The 18391-nt window shown below is 42.8% G+C and overlaps 1 protein-coding gene across 2 annotated transcripts in view; it reads right to left on the bottom strand.

Annotated features, from left to right (window-relative positions):
• Nucleotides 1–6337: 6337 nt before the first annotated feature.
• LOC139418870 (structure specific recognition protein 1b) overlaps nucleotides 6338–18391 on the bottom strand; it is a 22087-nt gene continuing 10033 nt past the window's right edge. Inside the window, exons 15-19 of one of the 2 annotated variants that reach the window (XM_071168626.1) lie at nucleotides 18332–18391; nucleotides 17959–18126; nucleotides 17622–17719; nucleotides 6949–7129; nucleotides 6338–6822 (exon numbers count right to left, since the gene is read on the bottom strand). The exon at nucleotides 18332–18391 is cut by the window's right edge and continues 58 nt beyond it. In XM_071168626.1, the coding sequence (XP_071024727.1) occupies nucleotides 6760–6822; nucleotides 6949–7129; nucleotides 17622–17719; nucleotides 17959–18126; nucleotides 18332–18391 (570 nt within the window). In that variant the 3' untranslated portion in view covers nucleotides 6338–6759. The remainder of the gene's footprint in view (nucleotides 6823–6948; nucleotides 7130–17621; nucleotides 17720–17958; nucleotides 18127–18331) is intronic. The other variant, XM_071168627.1, reaches the window with a different exon arrangement.

Raw genomic sequence — 18391 nt, 5'->3', positions numbered from 1 at the left:
GGCTTCTGGAAGGAAATGCTGTAGGAATGCTCAACCGGTGTAGCTCATTCAGCCAACAGAAACTTTCACAACCGGTACTCCCCATTGAGCAACAGGTCGGAGTCAGAGGCCGAGCCTTCTCTGGTCTCTCCTCCTCCCGTTACGGGGTCTGAGACACCGAAGCCTCCCACCATTAGCTCTGACAAATTGAAAACGCAAGTCATTAGTGACTCCATTACCCGCAGTATTAGACTTAAGACGAATCATCCAGCGATCATACACTGTTTACCAGGGGGCAGTGCTACCAATGTTAAGGCTAATCTGAAGATGGTGCTGGCTAAGGCTAAAACTGGCGAGTGTAGAGAGTATTGGCACAGATAGATGAGAACATCTTTGGTATAGGGATATTGTTATCCACGTCGGCACCAATGATGTTAGGATGAAACAGTCAGAGCGCAACATAGCTTCAGCGTGTAAATCAGATTTAAAGATTTGTCGGCATTGAGTAATTGTCTCTGGCCCCCTCACAGTTAGGGGGAGTGAGATTTACAGAGTCTCACAACTCAATCGCTGGTTGAAAACTGCCCCTCCCAAAAGATAGAATTTGTAGATAATTGGCTCTCTTTCTGGGACTCACCCACAAACAGGACCAAGCCTGGCCTGCTGAGCAGTGATGGACTCCATCCTAGCTGGAGGGGTCATATCATCTTATCTACCAACATAGACAGGGCTCTAACTCCACTAGCTCCACAATGAGATAGGGTGCAGGCCAGACAGCAGGCTGTTAGCCAGCCTGCCAGCTTAGTGGAGTCTGCCACTAGCACAATCAGTGTAGTCAACTCAGCTATCCCCATTGAGACCGTGTCTGTGCCTCAATCCAGGTTGGGCAAAACTAAACATGGCAGTGTTCACCTTAGAGATCTCACTGGAATAAAGACCTCCTCCATTCCTGTCATTATTGAAAGAGATTGTGATATCTCACATCTCAAAATAGGGCTACTTAATGTTAGATCCCTCACTTCAAAGGCAGTTATAGTCAATTAACTAATCACTGATCATAATATTGATGTGATTGGCCTGAATGAAACATGGCTTAAGCCTGATGAATTTACTGTGTTAAATGAGGCCTCACCTCCTGATTACACTAGTTACCATATCCCCCGCGCATCCCGCAAAACTGCGTTTTCGTCTTTTGAGCTTCTACTCATGAAATCTATGCAGCCTACTCAATTACTTTTACTTTTTACTAGCTACTGTTTACAGGCCTCCTGGCCATATACAGCGTTCCTCACTGAATTCCTATCGGACCTTGTAGTCATGGCAGATAATATTAATTTTTTTGGTGACTTTAATATTCACATGGAAAAGTCCACAGACTCACTCCAAAAGGCTTTCGGAGCCAGTGGGCTTTGTCCAACATGTCTCCGGACCTACTCACTAAATGTTGTGGATCTTAATGTTTGTCCTCATAATCCTGGACTATCGGACCACCATTTTATTAAGTGTACAATCACAACAAATAATCAGCTCAGACCCCAACCAAGGGGCCGTGCTATAAATTCTCGGACAACCCAAAATTCCTAGATGCCCTTCCAGACTCCCTCCGCCTACCCAAGGACGTCAGAGTACAAAAATCAGTTAACCACCTAACTGAGGAACTCAATTTAACCTTGCGTAATACCCTAGATGCAGTCGCACCCCTAAAAACAGAAAAGATTAGTCATAAGAAACTAACTCGCTGGTATACAGAAAATACCCGAGCTCTGAAGCAAGTTTCCAGAAAATTGGAACGGAAATGGCGCTACGCTAAACTGCAAGTCTTCCAACTAGCTTTTAAAGACAGTACAGTATCGAAGAGCCCTCAGTGCTGCTCGATCATCCTATTTTTCCAACTTAATTGAGGAAAATAACAACAAACCAAAACACATTTTTGATACTGTCGCAAAGCTAACTAAAAAGCAGCATTCCCCAGGAGAGGATGGCTTTCACTTCAGCAGTGATAAACGTCTTTGATGAAAAGATCATGATCATTAGAAAGCAAATTACGGACTCCTCTTTAAATCTGCGTATTCCTCCAAAGCTCATTTGTCCTGAGTCTGCACAACACTGCCAGGACCTAGGATCAAGGGAGACACTCAAGTTTATTAATTCTTTATCTGTTGACACATTGATGAAAATAATCATGGCCTCTAAACCTTCAAGCTGCATATGTAACAGTATAACTTTAGCCCCGACCTGGGCGCGAACCAGGGACGCTCTGCACACGTCAACAGTCACCCTCAAAGCATCGTTGCCCATCGCTCCACAAAAGCCACGGCCCTTGCAGAGCAAGGGGAACCACTACGGTCTCAGAGCAAGTGACGTCACCGATTGAAACGCTATTAGCGCACACCACCGCTAACTAGCTAGCCGTTTCACATCCGTAAACATACTGGATCCTATTCCAACTAAACTACTGAAAGAGCTGCTTCCTGTGCTTGGCCCTCATATTTTGAACATAATAAACGGCTCTCTATCCACCGGAAGTGTACCAAACTCACTAAAAGTGGCAGTAGTAAAGCCTCTTGCAAAAGCCAAACCTTGACCCAGAAAATATAAGAAACTATCGGCTTATATTGAATCTCCCGTTCCTCTCAAAAAATGTATGAGAAGCAGTTGCGCAGCCACTTACTATCTTCTTGAAGACAAACAATGTATATGAAACGCTTCAGTCTGGTTTTAGACCCCATCATAGCACTGAGACTGCACTTGTGGTAAAGGTGGTCAATTACCTTTTAATGGCGTCAGACCGAGGTTCTGCACTCTCACCACATTCTTTTGGAGAGATTGGAAACCCAAATTGGTCTACACGGACAAGTTCTGGCCTGATGTAGATCTTATCTGTCTGAAAGATATCAGTTAGTCTCTGTAGATGGTTTTTCCTCTGACAAATCAGCTCTAAATTTCAGTGTTCCTCAATGCTCCGTTTTAGGACCACTATTGTTTTCACAATATATTTTAACTTTTGGTGATGTCATTCGGAAGCATAATGTTAACTTTCACTGTTATGCGGACGACACACACGTTACATTTCGATGAAACATGGTGAAGCCCCAAAATTGCCCTCCCTGGAAGCCTGTGTTTCAGACATAAGGAAGTGGATGGCGCCAAATGTTCTACTTTTAAACTCAGACAAAAGAGATGATAGTTATGGGCTCCAAGAAGCAAAGAGATATTCTGTTGAATCTGGCAATTCATCTTGATTGTTGATTGCGTTACTCTGGACCCTGATCTCTCTTTTGATGAACATATCAACACTGCTTCAAGGACAGCTTTTTTCCATCTACGTAACATTGCAAAATCTGAAACTTTCTGTCCAAAAATGATGTAGAAAAACCTATCCATGCTTTTGTCACTTCTAGGTTATACTACTGCAATGCTCTACTTTCCGGCTACCTGGATAAAGCACTAAATAAACTTCAGTTAGTGCTAAACACCGGCTGCTAGAATCTTGACTAGAACCCCAAAATGTTATCATATTACCCCAGTGCTAGCCTCTCTACACTGGCTTCCTGTTAAGGCTAGGGCTGATTTCAAGGTTTTACTGCTAACCTACAAAGCATTACATGGGCTTGCTCCTACCTATCTTTCCGATTTGGTCCTGCCGTACATACCTACACGTACGCTACGGTCACAAGACGCAGGCCTTTTTACTGTCCCTCGAATGTCTAGGCAAACAGCTGGAGGCAGGGCTTTCTCGTATAGAGCTCCATTATTATGGAATGGTCTGCCTATCCATGTGAGAGACGCAGACTCGTCTCTTCAGTAGGTCCTATGATTAAGTGTAGTCTGGTCCAGGAGTGTGAAGGAAATGGGAATGGAAAGGCACTGGAGCAACGAACCGCCCTTGCTGTCTCTGCCTGGCCAGTTCCCCTCTCTCCACTGGGATTCTCTGCCTCTAACCCTATTACAGGGGCTGAGTCACTGGCTTACTGGTGCTCTTCCATGCCGTCCCTAGGATGGGTGCGCCACTTGAGTGGGTTGAGTCATTGACGTGATCTTCCTGTCCGGGTGATTATTATTATTTGACCATGCTGGTCATTTATGAACATTTGAACATCTTGGCCATGTTCTGTTATAATCTCCACCCGGCACAGCCAGAAGAGGACTGGCCACCCCTTATAGCCTGGTTCCTCTCTAGGTTTCTTCCTAGGTTTTGGCCTTTCTAGGGAGTTTTTCCTAGCCACCGTGCTTCTACACCTGCATTGTTTGCTGTTTGGGGTTTTAGGCTGGGTTTCTGTACAGCACTTTGAGATATAAGCTGATGTACGAAGGGCTATATAAATACATTTGATTTGATTTTGATTCTGTTATAATCTCTACCCGGCACAGCCAGAAACACATTTGATTGATTTGTTTGATTGGTTCCCTTCCCCAGATCTGTGCCTCGACACAATCCTGTCTCGGAGCTCTGCATTCGACCTCATGGCTTGGTTTTTGGTCTGACATGCACTGTCAACCGTGGGACCTTACATAGACAGGTTTGTGCCTTTCCAAATCATGTCCAATCAATTGAATTTACCACAGGTGGACTTCAATCAAGTTGTAGAAACATCTCAAGGATGATCAATGGAATTTCGAGTCTCATAGCAAAGGTTCTGAATACTTATGTAAATAAGGTAATAATAATTTTTATTTTTAATACATTTGCAAAGATTTCTCAAAACCTGTTTTCACCTTGTCATTATGGGGTATTGTGTGTAGATTGATGAGGATTTTTAAAACAAAAAGTGGAAAAAGTCAAGGGGTCTGAATACTTTCCAAATGCACCGTATTTCTTTGTTTTGAAAGTTATATATCTTGAAAACTTGATTGCTGACATGTCAAACATTTTGGCATTTTTCAACAATGGACTTATGAAACAAATGCCAAAATATTGTTTTGGGGTGTTTTTTCTTTATATTTCCTCAGGTTGAGGTGGCCTAGTCATTAAGAGCGTTTGGCCAGTAACTGAAAGGTCACTGGTTCAAATCCCTGAGCTGACAAGGTGAACAATCTGTTGATGTGCCTTTGAGCAAAGCACTTATCCCTCGTAGCTCCAGTAAGTCTCTTTGGATAAGAGCATCTGCTAAACAAAGGAATTTAATGGGCCTTTTTGGACATTAAAGCGGTCAGAGATAGTGTCGGGGGGTGGCAACAGTGTCCTAGTCCAAATTACAGGCACTGTACGACGGATTGTACGTTTTTAAGGCATGACCCTGTTAAGTATACAGTACACCATAACCCTCTGGGCTAACAGAGAGACAGATGCTAAGTCCCAAATTACACGCTATAGGCCCTGGTCGAAAGTAGTGCACTATATAAGGAATAGGGCGCCATTTGGGATGCGCCCAGAGAGTTATATTTCTCATAATGATGATTGTGGCGCCGTTAGAAAATACAGATACTAGGAAGTTCTTTCCAACTTGTTATTAGATTTCCTTAGAAATTGGAGAACGAGAGAGAGGGGGAGAAAGAGAAAGACAGCTGGGGAGAGACTGAGAGAAAGAGATGGAGAGAGAAAGGGAATTGACTTAATAGATGATAAATACAACTCATCCACACCTTCAATTAGATTACCTAGTAAGTGGTCTGAGAGGAAGGAGAGAGCTAGAGGGCTGGAGAGGACAGACAGAAGACGAAGGAGAAGGGGAGAGAGAAACAACAAAAAGGCACAACACTAATTTGCTCCAGGGGCGCTGTACTACGGCTGACCCTGTAAAACAACACATTTCACTGCACCTATCCGGTGTATGTGACAATAAAAAATATATCTACTGTTTAAAGTTATATCAATCCAGGGCTAGCATGTAGAGAGAAGAGGGTAAGTGTTGTGGTAGATAAACAATGTAGCTGTCATATACAGAATATGTTGTGGTTGGAGAGAAAGGGTGTGCAGAGAAACTGAGAGAGGGAGAACAAAAGGGAGTGTGTGAGAGAGAAAGAACGAGAAAATAGATGTTGTGGTTGGCTGAGAAGGAGAGGGGAGAGAGAATTGATATCCGTTAGAGCGCTTGTCATCAGTATCAGACTACGCACAGACACTTAAAAGACAGGCCTCCTCCATCCGTCCCTCTCTCCGTTCCTCCCCGTCATTCGCACTGCTCATAGTTGACCACACCATGGTATATTGAAACCACAGCCCTCCTCCTTCCTCTAACTCAGTCCAACACCACACATCCTTCTAAACCGTGTGGAATAACCATAGAATGTTTATTGTGCTTCGCTAATAGCAAATGGTTGTTTATGTGTGTGTGTGTTTGTGAACATGTGTTACGTTATGTGAAAGACAGCATTTACGCCAGTCAGCACCAAAACACTCAAGACATGGAAAAGAGCATTTACTTATAATATTTAATTTAGTAATATTCTGGAAAACTACATTTAACAGCAGGCAAGGGTTTTTACCTGAGTTGTTCACAGCCTAAACCAACAGACAGTGTCATGCATGTGTAGCTGGGAAATGTAGTCATGACACTGGTCAGGTTATGGGATTTTTGCACTGGGCTAAAATCATTAAATACAGTATTTCACTTCCTGAGATGAGGGGGATCGTTTTACAATTCCTGGACAGAATATTTTTGAATACATCGGTATGAATTATCTTCATACTTGATTCCTGTGCTTTAAAATAGAATAGAACAAGCGTATGAGAGAGAGGAACGGAGGGCGGTAGAGAGTTCACAACCCCTCTCCACACTTTGCCCTCTTTTCCCTCTCCATGTTCTTCCCTCTCTTTCTCTCGCTCCTCTCAGGCGCGCCTCAGTCTGATCCTGAGTCAGAACTGGGTGGGGTCGAGGCCACCTCCTCTAGTTCATCTGAACCCTGAGAGAGAGATGGGGAGAGAGAGATAGAGGGTAAAAGAAGAGGTGTGAACATGATTAAACAAAACAATTGTCTGAAATGCCATACTTGTAGCAAAATGTTATATGTGAAGTACATTGTCCTCACCTTGCGTTTGCGTTTGCCCTTGCCTCTGTCTGACTCTGAGGAGCTCTCTTCGCTGGAGATAAACTCCCTGCTCTTAAAGCTGTCGTTTCCTGTCGTCCTCTCCCTCTCTCGCTCCCTCCCTCCACCAGACGTCCCCTTCTTATTCTTCTCATCACTCTTCCCTCCCTTCTTTTTCCTCTCCCTGAACACATGAAAAAGAGGAAGTGATAGATTAAAGACATGATAAATGAGCAAACATTCAGACAAAAATGCTTCAAATATGATGCACCTTTTGCTGTGATGTTTAGCAAAACTCTTTCATGATAAATCTATGATACTGTAAGGACCGACGCTGGAGATGAGAAGCAAGTACAGGGAGTGAACATTTAATGAAACATGGACAGGAAAAGAAAATGGACAGCGTCTTGGAGAGGGGAAACAAAACGGCAATAATGCTGACACGGGGAACAAACTGAGGAGCAGACAGATATAAAGGGGCAATCAACAAAGTAAAGGAGTCCTGTTGAGTCCAATGAGCGATGTTGCGTGTAACGATGGTGACAGGTGTACGTAATGACGGGAGCCCTCGAGCGCCAGAGAGGGGAAGCGGGAGCAGGCGTGACAGAAACCTAGTCCTGGATTAAAAAGCATGTTCAATGGAGAATCTCAATTAGAAATGATTTCTAGTCTAGCAGTATGCTTAATCTGTGTCTGGGAAACCACCCCACGTTATATATACTGCAAATTATGTACAAGTAGTGCATCAATTGTATCTACACTCTTAGAAAAAAAGGTTCTGGATAAAACCAAAAAGGGTTCTAGTGCTTGCTTCATATTCATAGGTTGCACCTCCGTCACTCGGTGGTGCCATAGTGGTGCCCTAATGTGGTGATAAGCCCAGTCATTCTGGACAGAGGCTAACTACTGTTAGGTTTAAATTACATTACAGTGCCTGGAAATACAATGGCATTGCTAAAGTTGTCACATATTTAGTAGGAAACAACTTTGCCAGCATTATCATGTCGTCAAATTTACTTTAGACAGATTGCAATGTTGTCATTAGCTAGCAAAGTTTGTCAAAAATAGCTAGCAATGCTAACATTAGCGAGCTAAAATCCGGTGGCCTCTCCTCAATCTTAGCCAGCTAGCTAGCTGCATCTAAAGTCAATCTGGAGACATCCAAATGATAACAAAAGGTTTTCCTACTAAATATTTGTCTCCTTTTGAATGTCATTGTATTTCCAAGTCACTGTAATGCACTGAATGCTCAGTCGAGTATCAGTCCAAAATGAACGTTCAAAACAATATTGTGACGAAACTTGCAACCCATGAATATGGCACCCGTAAAGGTTCTATATAAAACCCTTTGTAGAGTTCTTTGATCAGAACCCAAGGGCTTCTTCTCACTGAACCAAAATTGTTTCCATATAGAACCCTCGGGTTTCCTACAGGATTCTATATGGAACCAACTTCGGTTCTATATTGAATCTTAATCAATCAATCAAATGGATTTATAAAGCCTTTTTTTTATTTTTACATCAGCCAATGTTACAAAGTGCTATACAGAAACCCAGCTTAAAACCCCAAACAGCAAGAAATGCAGATGTATTTGTATTTATTATGGATCCCCATTAGCTGCTGCCTGGGGTCCAGCAAAACTAAGGAAGTTTATACAATTTTAAAAACATTACAATACATTCACAGATTTCACAACACACTGTGTGCTCTCAGGCCCCTACTCCACCAGTACCACATATCTACAGTATTAAATACATGTGTATGTATAGTGTGTATGTTATCATGTGTGTGTGTGTGTATGCATGTGTCTGTGCCAATGTTTGTGTTGCTTCACAGTCCCCGCTGTTCCATAAGGTGTTTTTTTAATCTGTTTTTTAAATAACATTTTACTGCTTGCGTCAGTTACTTGATGTGGAATAGAGTTCCATGTAGTCATGGCTCTATGTAGTACTGTGTGCCTCCCATAGTCTGTTCTGGACTTGGGGACTGTGAAGAGACCTCTTGTGGCATATCTTGTGGGGTATGCATGGGGGTCCGAGCTTTGTGCCAGTAGTTTAGACAGACAGCTCGGTGCATTCAACATGTCAATACCTCTCATAAATAAAAGTAGTGATGAAGTCAATCTCTCTTTCAGCCAGGAGAGATTGACATGCATTTTATTAATTTTAGCTCTCTGTGTACATTCAAGGGCCAGCCGTGCGGCCCTGTTCTGAGCCAATTGCAATTTTCCTAAGTCCTTTTTTGTGGCACTTGACCACACGACTGAACAGTAGTCAAGGTGCGACAAAATTAGGGCCTGTAGGACCTTCCTTGTTGATAGTGTTGTTAAGAAGGCAAAACGTCGCTTTATTATAGACACACTTCTCCCCATCTTAGGTACTGCTGCATCAATATCTTTTGACCCTGACAGTTTACAATCTAGGGTTACTCAAAGCAGTTTAGTCATCTCAACTTGCTCAATTTCCACATGATTTATTACAAGATTTAGTTGAGGTTTAGGGTTTAGTGAGTGTTTTGTTCCAAATACAATGCTTTTAGTTTTAGAAATATTTAGGCTAACTTATTCCTTGCCACCCACTCTGAAACTAACTGCAGCTCTTTGTTGAGTGTTGCAGTCATTTCAGTCGCTGTAATAGCTGACATGTATAGCGTTGAGCCATCCGCATACATAGACACTCTGGCTTTACTCAAAGTCAGTGGCATGTCTTTAGTAAAAAGGGAAAAAGCAAGGGGCCTAAACAGCTACCCTGGGGAATTCCTGATTCTAAATGGATTATATTATGGAAACATATTTATTTTCCAGAAGTTTACTAAGGGTTGGTAACAGGCTGATTGGTCAGCTATTTGAGCCAGTAAAGGGGGCTTTACTATTATTGGGTAGCGGAATAACTGTAGCTTCCCTCCAGGCCTGAGGGCACATGCTCTCTAGTGGGCTTAAATTGAAGATATAGCAAATAGGAGTGGCAATGCCTGCAATTTGACCCCACGGGGTGAGATCTTGCGTGGAGCCCCAGATCGAGGGAGATTGTCAGTGGTCTTGTATGTCTTCCATTTCCTAATAATTGCTCCCACAGTTGATTTCTTCAAACCAAGCTGCTTACCTATTGCATATTCAGTCTTCGCAGCCTGGTGCAGGTCTACAATTTTGTTTCTGGTGTCCTTAGACAGCTCTTTGGTCTTGGCCATAGTGGAGTTTGGAGTGTGACTCGTTGAGGTTGTGGACAGGTGTCTTTTATACTGATAACAAGTTCAAACAGGTGCCATTAATACAGGTAACGAGTGGAGGACAGAGGAGCCTCTTAAAGAAGAAGTTACAGGTCTGTGAGAGACAGAAATCTTGCTTGTTTGTAGGTGACCAAATACTTATTTTCCACCATAATTTGCAAATAAATTCATTAAAAATCCTACAATGTGATTTTCTGGATTTTTTTTTTGTCTGTCATAGTTGAAGTGTACCTATGATGAAAATTACAGGCCTCTCTCATCTTTTTAAGTGGGAGAACTTGCCCAAATGGTGGCTGACTAAATACTTTTTTTGCCCCACTGTACAAGTATTTAGGCACCATTTTAAAGATACAATTCTCGTTAATCCAGCCAGTGTCTAATTTCAAAAAGGCTTTACAGCGAAAGCTCCACAAACGATTATGTTAGGTCACCACCAAGTCACTGTCACGTTCTTCATACGAATGAGACCAAGGTGCAGCGTGGTATGAGTACATTCTTCTTTATTTAAAGATTGAAACACTGAACAAACAAACAAAATAACAAAACGAACCGTGAAGCTATATGAATAGTGCAGACAGGCAACTAAACATAGAACAAGATCCCGCAATCACCAAAGGGAAATGGCTACCTAAATATGATCCCTAATCAGAGACAACGATAAACAGCTGCCTCTGATTGGAAACCATATCAGGCCACCATAAACATAAAAATACCTAGACCTACAAAACCCTAGACATACAAAAACCCTAGACAATACAAAACCCCTAGACAATACAAAAACTAGCATATCCACCCTAGTCACACCCTGACTTAACCAAAATATAAAGAAAACAGAGAAAGAAAACAAAAATAAAGAAAACAGATTTCAAAAAAACTTTACGGAAAAAGCATACCATGCAATAACCTGAGTACGGCGCTCAGACCAGACAAAGAAATATCCGCCATGTTGTGTAGTCAACATTAGTCAGAAATAGCATTATAAATATTCCCTTACCTTTGATGATCTTCATCAGGATGCACTCCCAGGAATCCCAGATGTCCAAACACCTCCCTTTGTTAGCGTGTTTAGTATACAAATCGAAACTCACGGGGCACGGGCAAGTCTAGAGGAAAGGTCGGACGAAAAGTCCAAAAAGTTCCGGTACAGTCCGTAGAAACATGTCAAACATAGTATAGAATCAATCTTTAGGATGTTTTTACCATAAATCTTCAAAAATGTTCCAACCGGACAATTCCTTTGTCTGTAGAAAAGCAATGGAACGCAGGTCGCTCTCACATGACTGCGCGTCACGAGCCCGTGGCTCTCTGCCAGACCTCTGACTCATTCCCCTCTCATTCAGCCCCCCTTCACAGTAGAAGCCTGAAACAACGTTCTAAAGACTGTTGACATCTAGTGGAAGGCTTAGGAAGTGCAAGATGACCAATATCCCACTGTGTCTTTAATAGGGGCTAAGTTGAAAAACGACCAACCTCAGATTTCCCACTTCCTGGTTGGATTTGTTCTCAGGTTTTTGCCTGCCATATGAGTTCTGTTATACTCACAGACATCATTTAAACAGTTTTAGAAACTTCGGATTGTTTTCTATCCAATACTAATAATATGCATATATTAGCATCTGGGACTGAGTAGCAGGCAGTTTACTCTGGGAATGCTTTTCATCCAAAAGTGAAAATGCTGCCCCCTATCCCAATGAAGTCTTAAAGTAGTTTGCAATATCAGTGGGCTTTGTGATGAATGAGCCATCTGATTCAATGAATGACGGAGGCGACTTTTTTCCCCAAAATTTGATATAAGGTGCCCCAAAGCTTTTTACTATAATTCTTTATATAATTTTTCTTTGTTTCATAGTGTAGTTTATTTTTTCTTTAGTTTAGTCACATGATTTCTTAATTTGCAGTACGTTTGCCAATCAGTTGGGCTGCCAGACTTAATTGCCATACCTTTTGTCTCATCCCTCTCAACCATACCATTTTTCAATTCCTCATCAATCTAAGGGGATTTAACAGTTTTTACAGTCATTTTCTTAATGGGTGCATGCTTATTAGTAACTGGAATACATATTTTCATAAATGCGTCAAGTGCAGCATCTGGTTGCTCCTCAATACACACCACAGACCAGCAGCATCTGGTTGCTCCTCAATACACACCACAGACCAGCAGCATCTGGTTGCTCCTCAATACACACCACAGACCAGCAGCATCTGGTTGCTCCTCAATACACACCACAGACCAGTAAATATTCTTTACATCATCAACATATGAATCACTACAAAATGTCTTGTATGACCTCTTACACACTATATTAGGCCCAGCCATTGGAACTTTGGTTTTCCTAGATATGGCTATTATATTGTGATCACAACATACTATGGATTTGGATACTGCTTTAAAGCAAATATCTGCAGCATTAGTAAAGATGTGATCAATACATGTTGATGATTTAACTCCTGTGCTGTTTGTAACTACCCTGGCAGGTTGACTGACAACCGGATCCAGGTTGCAGGCACTGGTTACAGTTTGATGTTTTTTCCTGAGTGGGCAGCTTGATGATAGCCAGTCAATATTTAAATCACCCAGAAAATATACTTCTCTGTTGATATCATATACATTATCAAGCATTTCACACATATTACCCAGATACTGACTATTAGCACTTGGTGGTCTATAGCAGCTTCCCACAAGAATGGGCTTTAGGTGAGGCAGATGAACCTGTAGCCATATTACCTCAACAGTATTTAACATTAGATCGTCTCTAAGCTTTACATTAATGTGGTGCTGAATATAGACTGCAACACCGCCCCCGTTGGCATTTCTGTCTTTTCGGTAGATGTTATAACCATGCATTGCTACCACTGTATCATCAAAGGTATTATCTAAGTGAGTTCCAGAGATAGTCAGAATATGAATGTCATCTGTTACAAGCAAATTATTGACTTCATGGACCTTGTTTCTTTGGCTACATATGTTAATATGGGCTATTTTTAGCACTTTTATGGGTTGCTTGATTGTTTTTAATGCTTTACTGGGAAGCTTATCAGAGGTAGACTTACTCATGTTATTTACATTGGAGCTGATAGTGCAGGGTGAGCGGCATAAAGTGGTCTTCCTACTATTGCACACCACCTCAGTGCTAACAGTGTAACTCTGGTTTATAGGCTCATGATTACTGCTTACAATAGCTGTAGGATAAACAGATGTATTCGGGTGCAATTAGGGGTACATCAATTAAATTACATACATTGTGTTTTTTACAATGCCCCTAAAATCATGTACATTTGATGCATCATTATGACTAGTCATTGTCACAATGTTAGGGATTAACCGAGCTGGTGTCACAACCGTCTGAAGAAGTGGACCAAAGCGCAGCGTGGTGAGCGTACATTTTCTTTATTTGAATGAATGTCGCCAACAAAACAAAGAAACGACCGTGAAGCTTACAAGGGCAATAGTGCCACTAACAAAGATAACTTCCCACAATAGCAAAAGGGAAAAAGGCTGCCTAAGTATGATTCCCAATCAGAGACAACGATAGACAGCTGTCCCTGATTGAGAACCATACCCGGCCAAAACATAGAAACACAAAACATAGAAATCAGAACATAGAATGCCCACCCAAATCACACCCTGACCAAACCAAATAGAGACATAAAAAGGCTCTCTAAGGTCAGGGCGTGACAGCTGGTCTTGGATCATTTACCAGTCATTGTTTCAACGCAGCCTTGAAATGCGTGGACAGAGTCCAGGAGCCAAGATGATATGGATGGACTCCGTCATTCCTGTAGAGTATCTTCTGTTTCCAGAAGGTGTCAAAGTTATCAATAAAAGTGACTCCAGCAGAGCTACAGTAGTCTTTTAGCCAGATGTGTAATGCCAGCAGTCTGCTGAATCTTTCACACCCGCGGCCCAACGATGGTACTGGACCTGAAATTATTTTAATGCTAAAATCAGTTCTTTAAAATCCATTTTCAAATGTTCCATGCTAGCCCTTCTGATGTCGTTTGACCCCACATGGACTACGACAGTGTCAGCTCCCGGCATCTGTGGTAGAACAGTTGGAAGCAGCCTTGTTATGTTCTGTACTCGTGCTCCTGGGTAGCACAGGGTTTTTGCCTTGGGAACCGAGATGTTTCCCACCATAGAGCTGCCTATGATGACAGCTGGTGATGTTGAATGGGCCGGTCTCTCAGGCAGCGGGTGAGGTCAGAGGATCTGAACACGAGGTAGAAGCCACTGGAGAGGGAGACAGAACAAAGGACGAAGACGCAGCTACCTCCAGATAGGATCTTGATTGGGAACCCACCCAGGACGAAGGCGCTGGAACCTCTGGATCCAGGGCGGCAAATCTGTTTTTGGTCTGTGTCAGTTCCGGGCTCAACATCTCATGGAGACCACCATTGCCAGAGGACACCTTCTTCGACGTCCAAGGCGAATGACGTAACTCCATGGCTGGTTGGTTGGGTCGAGAACAGTTCCGTTCTCTAGGAAAGGGGGAGACCCATTCGGGGATGTAACCCTGCCAAGCACCGGCCAGTCGGCTGTGGAGAGCCGCGACATGGCGGCGAAACTACCACCAGACCAGAGCGGCGTCCGGCTACTGGGGTGGAAGAAAAATAAAAAGTAGGTGGACGTGGGTTTCTCAGTAGCTTATGTAGGTTTGCTACTTGCTTGCCAAGAGTAGCTGCTTCGCTCCTGTAGTCCTCCGCAAGCAGTTGCTACATTGAAAGTCAGCACGGTCCACATTGTCCCGGAACAAAGCAAAGTAAACACAGTTCCTGCGTTAGATTAGCGGCCTCCATTTGAGCCCGCCGAGACAACTAGGCTAGCTGGGCTTTCTCGTCTCTCCTCCTATACGGAATCTGGCAGGATCCTGGGATAGATAGCGGCGCTCACAGCAATTTAGCCCAACAGAGCCGCAGGATTCAAAATAAAATAAAAGGTATATAAAAACACTGTCAGCTTTTAAACCGAGGTCTATAGTTCAGGTTTTGGTGTAGATGTAGATGTAGAAGCCATGCACAGTGCATTCGGAAAGTATTCAGACCCCTTCACTTTTTCCACATTTTGTTACATTATAGCCATATTCTAAAATGGATTAAATTGTTTTTCCCCCACATCAATCTACACACAATACCCCATAATGACATAGCAAAAACAGGTTATTAGAAATGTTGCAAATGTATAAAAAAATGTAAAACTAAAATATTACATTTACATAAGTATTCAGTACTTTGTTAAAGCACCTTTGGCAGTGATTACAGCCTCGAGTATTCTTGGGTATGACGCTACAAGCTTGGCACACCTGTATTTGGGGAGTTTCTCCCATTCTTCTCTGCAGATCCTGTCAAGCTCTGTTAGGTTGGATGTGGAGCGTCGTTGCACAGCTATTTTCAGGTCTGTCCAGAGATGTTTGATCGGGTTCAAGTCCGGGCTCTGGCTGGGCTACTCAAGGACATTCAGAGACTTGTCCTGAAGAAACTCTTGAGTTGTCTTGACTGTGTGTTTAAGGTCGTTGTCCTGTTGGAAGGTGAACCTTCTCCCCAGTCTGAGGTTCTGAGTACTGGAGCAGGTTTTCATCAAGGTTCTCTCTGTACTTTGCTCCGTTCAGCTTTCCCTCGATCGTGACTAGTCTCCCATGCCCTGCCGCTGAAAAACATCCCCACAGCATGATGCTGCCACCACCATGCTTCACCGTAGGGATGGTGCCAGTTTCCTCCATACATGACGGTGAAAGAGTTCAATCTTGGTTTCGTCAGACCAGAGAATCTTGTTTCTCATGGTCTGAGGGTAATTTCGGTGCCTTTTGGCAAACTCCAAGCTGGCTGCCTTTTTTTTTAAAGCTTACAACGTAACAAAATGTGGAAAAGGTGAAGGGGGTCTGAATACTTCCCGAATGCACTATATGAAGCAAGCATAGAACCCTTTTTGGTTCTATCCAGAACCTTTTTTTGTAAGAGTGTAGTATGTACAGTATGTACAAACTCGTTTTTCAACCACTCCACAAATTTCTTGTCAACAAACGATAGTTTTGGCAAGTCGGTTAGGACATCTACTTTGTGCATGACACAATTAATTATTCCAACAATTGTTTAAAGACATATTATTTCACTTATAATTCACTGTATCACAATTCCAGTAGGTCAGAAGTTTACATACACTAAGTTGACTGTGCCTTTAAACAGCTTGGAAAATTCCAGAAAATGATGTCATGACTTTAGAAGCTTCTGATAGGCTAGTTGACATCATTTGAGTCAATTGGAGGTGTACCTGTGGATGTATTTCAAGGCCTACCTTTAAACTCAGTGCCTCTTTGCATGACATCATGGGAAAATATAAAGAATTCAGCCCAAAAAAATGGTTGACCTCCACAAGTCTGGTTCATCTTTGGGAGCAATTTCCAAACGCCTGAAGGTACCACGTTCATCTGTACAAACAATAGTTCGCAAGTATAAACACCATGGGACCACGCAGCCGTCATGTCGCTCAGGAAGGAGACGCACTCTGTCTCCTAGAGATGAACGTACTTTGGTGCGAAAAGTGCAAATCAATCCCAGAACAACAGCAAAGAACCTTGTGAAGATGCTGGAAGAAACATGTACAAAAGTATCTATATCCACAGTAAAACGAGAACTATATCGACGTAACCAGAAAGGCCGCTCAGCAAGGAAGAAGCCACTGCTCCAAAACCGCCATAAAAAAGCCAGACTATGGTTTGCAACTACACATAAAGCACGGGGGTGGCCGCGTCATGTTGTGGGGGTGCTTTGCTGGAGGAGGGACTGGTGCACTTCACAAAATAGATGGCATCATGAGGGAGGAAAATTATATGGAGATATTGAAGCAACATCTCAAGACATCAGTCAGGAAGTTTAAGCTTGGTCTCAAATGGGTCTTCCAAATGGACAATGACCCCAAGCATACTTCCAAAGTTGTGGCAAAATGGCTTAAGGATAACAAAGTCAAGATATTGGAGTGGCCATCACAAAGCCCTGACCTGAATCCTATAGAAAATGTGTGGGCAGAACTGAAAAAGCGTGCGAGCAAGGAGGCCTACAAGCCTGACTCAGTTACACCAGCTCTGTCAGGAGGAATGGGCCAAAATTCACCCAACTTATTGTGGGAAGCTTGTAGAAGGCTACCTTAAACATTTGACCCAAGTTAAACAATTTAAAGGCAATGCCACCAAATACTAATTGAGTGTATGTCAACTTCTGACCCACTGGGAATGTGATGAAAGAAAAAAAGGTGAAATTAATAATTCTCTCTACTATTATTCTGACATTTCACATTCTTAAAATAAAGTGGTGATCCTAACTGACCTAAAACAGGAAATTCTTACTAGATTAAATGTCAGGAATTGTGAAAAACTGAGTTTAAATGTATTTGGCTAAGGTGTATGTATGTAAACTTCGGACTTCAACTGTAGGTGTTTAACAGGGACATGATACTGTACTTTTTGGAGGGGGCAGAGGATCCTCCTCCACTCTCTCTGTACTCCCTCATCGCTACCTCATAGTTCTTCTTCGCCTCCTCCGCTTTCCCATCCCACTCCTGACAGACAGAGAGAGAAAAGGGTAGAGGGAGAGAGAAAGGGAGAGACAAAGAGAGAGAGAAAGAGATGGGAATGGGGCGGAGAAAAAGAAAGACAGATAGTCAATAAGTCAACAAGATGTATATTACAATGAACTACATTTTCACACACTAATGAAAGGGAGAGCAAAAGAAAGACAAGAGGGAAGGATGAGAGGAGGACAATTGCAGTACTGGAGAGCCCCCTCCCTCTCTCATACCACTTTTTGCTCCTTCCCCAGTTCCCTCCACATCTCCCCGGCCCTCTTGGAGATCTCTGTGATGGATATCCCAGGGTGCTCTGCTTTGATGCTCTCGCGGCTCGCGTTCAGCCACAGGAAATAGGCGCTCATCGGCCTCTTGGGGGCGCCACTGTCCTTCGGCTTCTTCTGGGGAGTGAGAGTAAAGGAGGGAGAAGGGAGAAAAGGGGGAGGGAGAGTGGAAGGGAAGAGGGAGAAAAACAGGTGAAGGTAGAGAAAGAGAGGAAAGAGGAAAAATAAGGAGAGAGGTTGAGCGATAGAAAGGAAGGGAGGGTTCATTTCAGATGAGGTACTTAGTTTTACCTCTCCTCCCTCCCTCTCCTCCCTCCTTTACCTTGCGTGGTTTCCTCTCCTTCACCACTTTGGCCTTCTTGGCTGGTCTCTTCTTCTTTTC

This window comes from Oncorhynchus clarkii, chromosome 10 (assembly GCF_045791955.1).
Source record: "Oncorhynchus clarkii lewisi isolate Uvic-CL-2024 chromosome 10, UVic_Ocla_1.0, whole genome shotgun sequence".
Classification (NCBI taxonomy): domain Eukaryota; kingdom Metazoa; phylum Chordata; class Actinopteri; order Salmoniformes; family Salmonidae; genus Oncorhynchus; species Oncorhynchus clarkii.
This window is presented reverse-complemented; position numbering and strand designations above follow the sequence as displayed.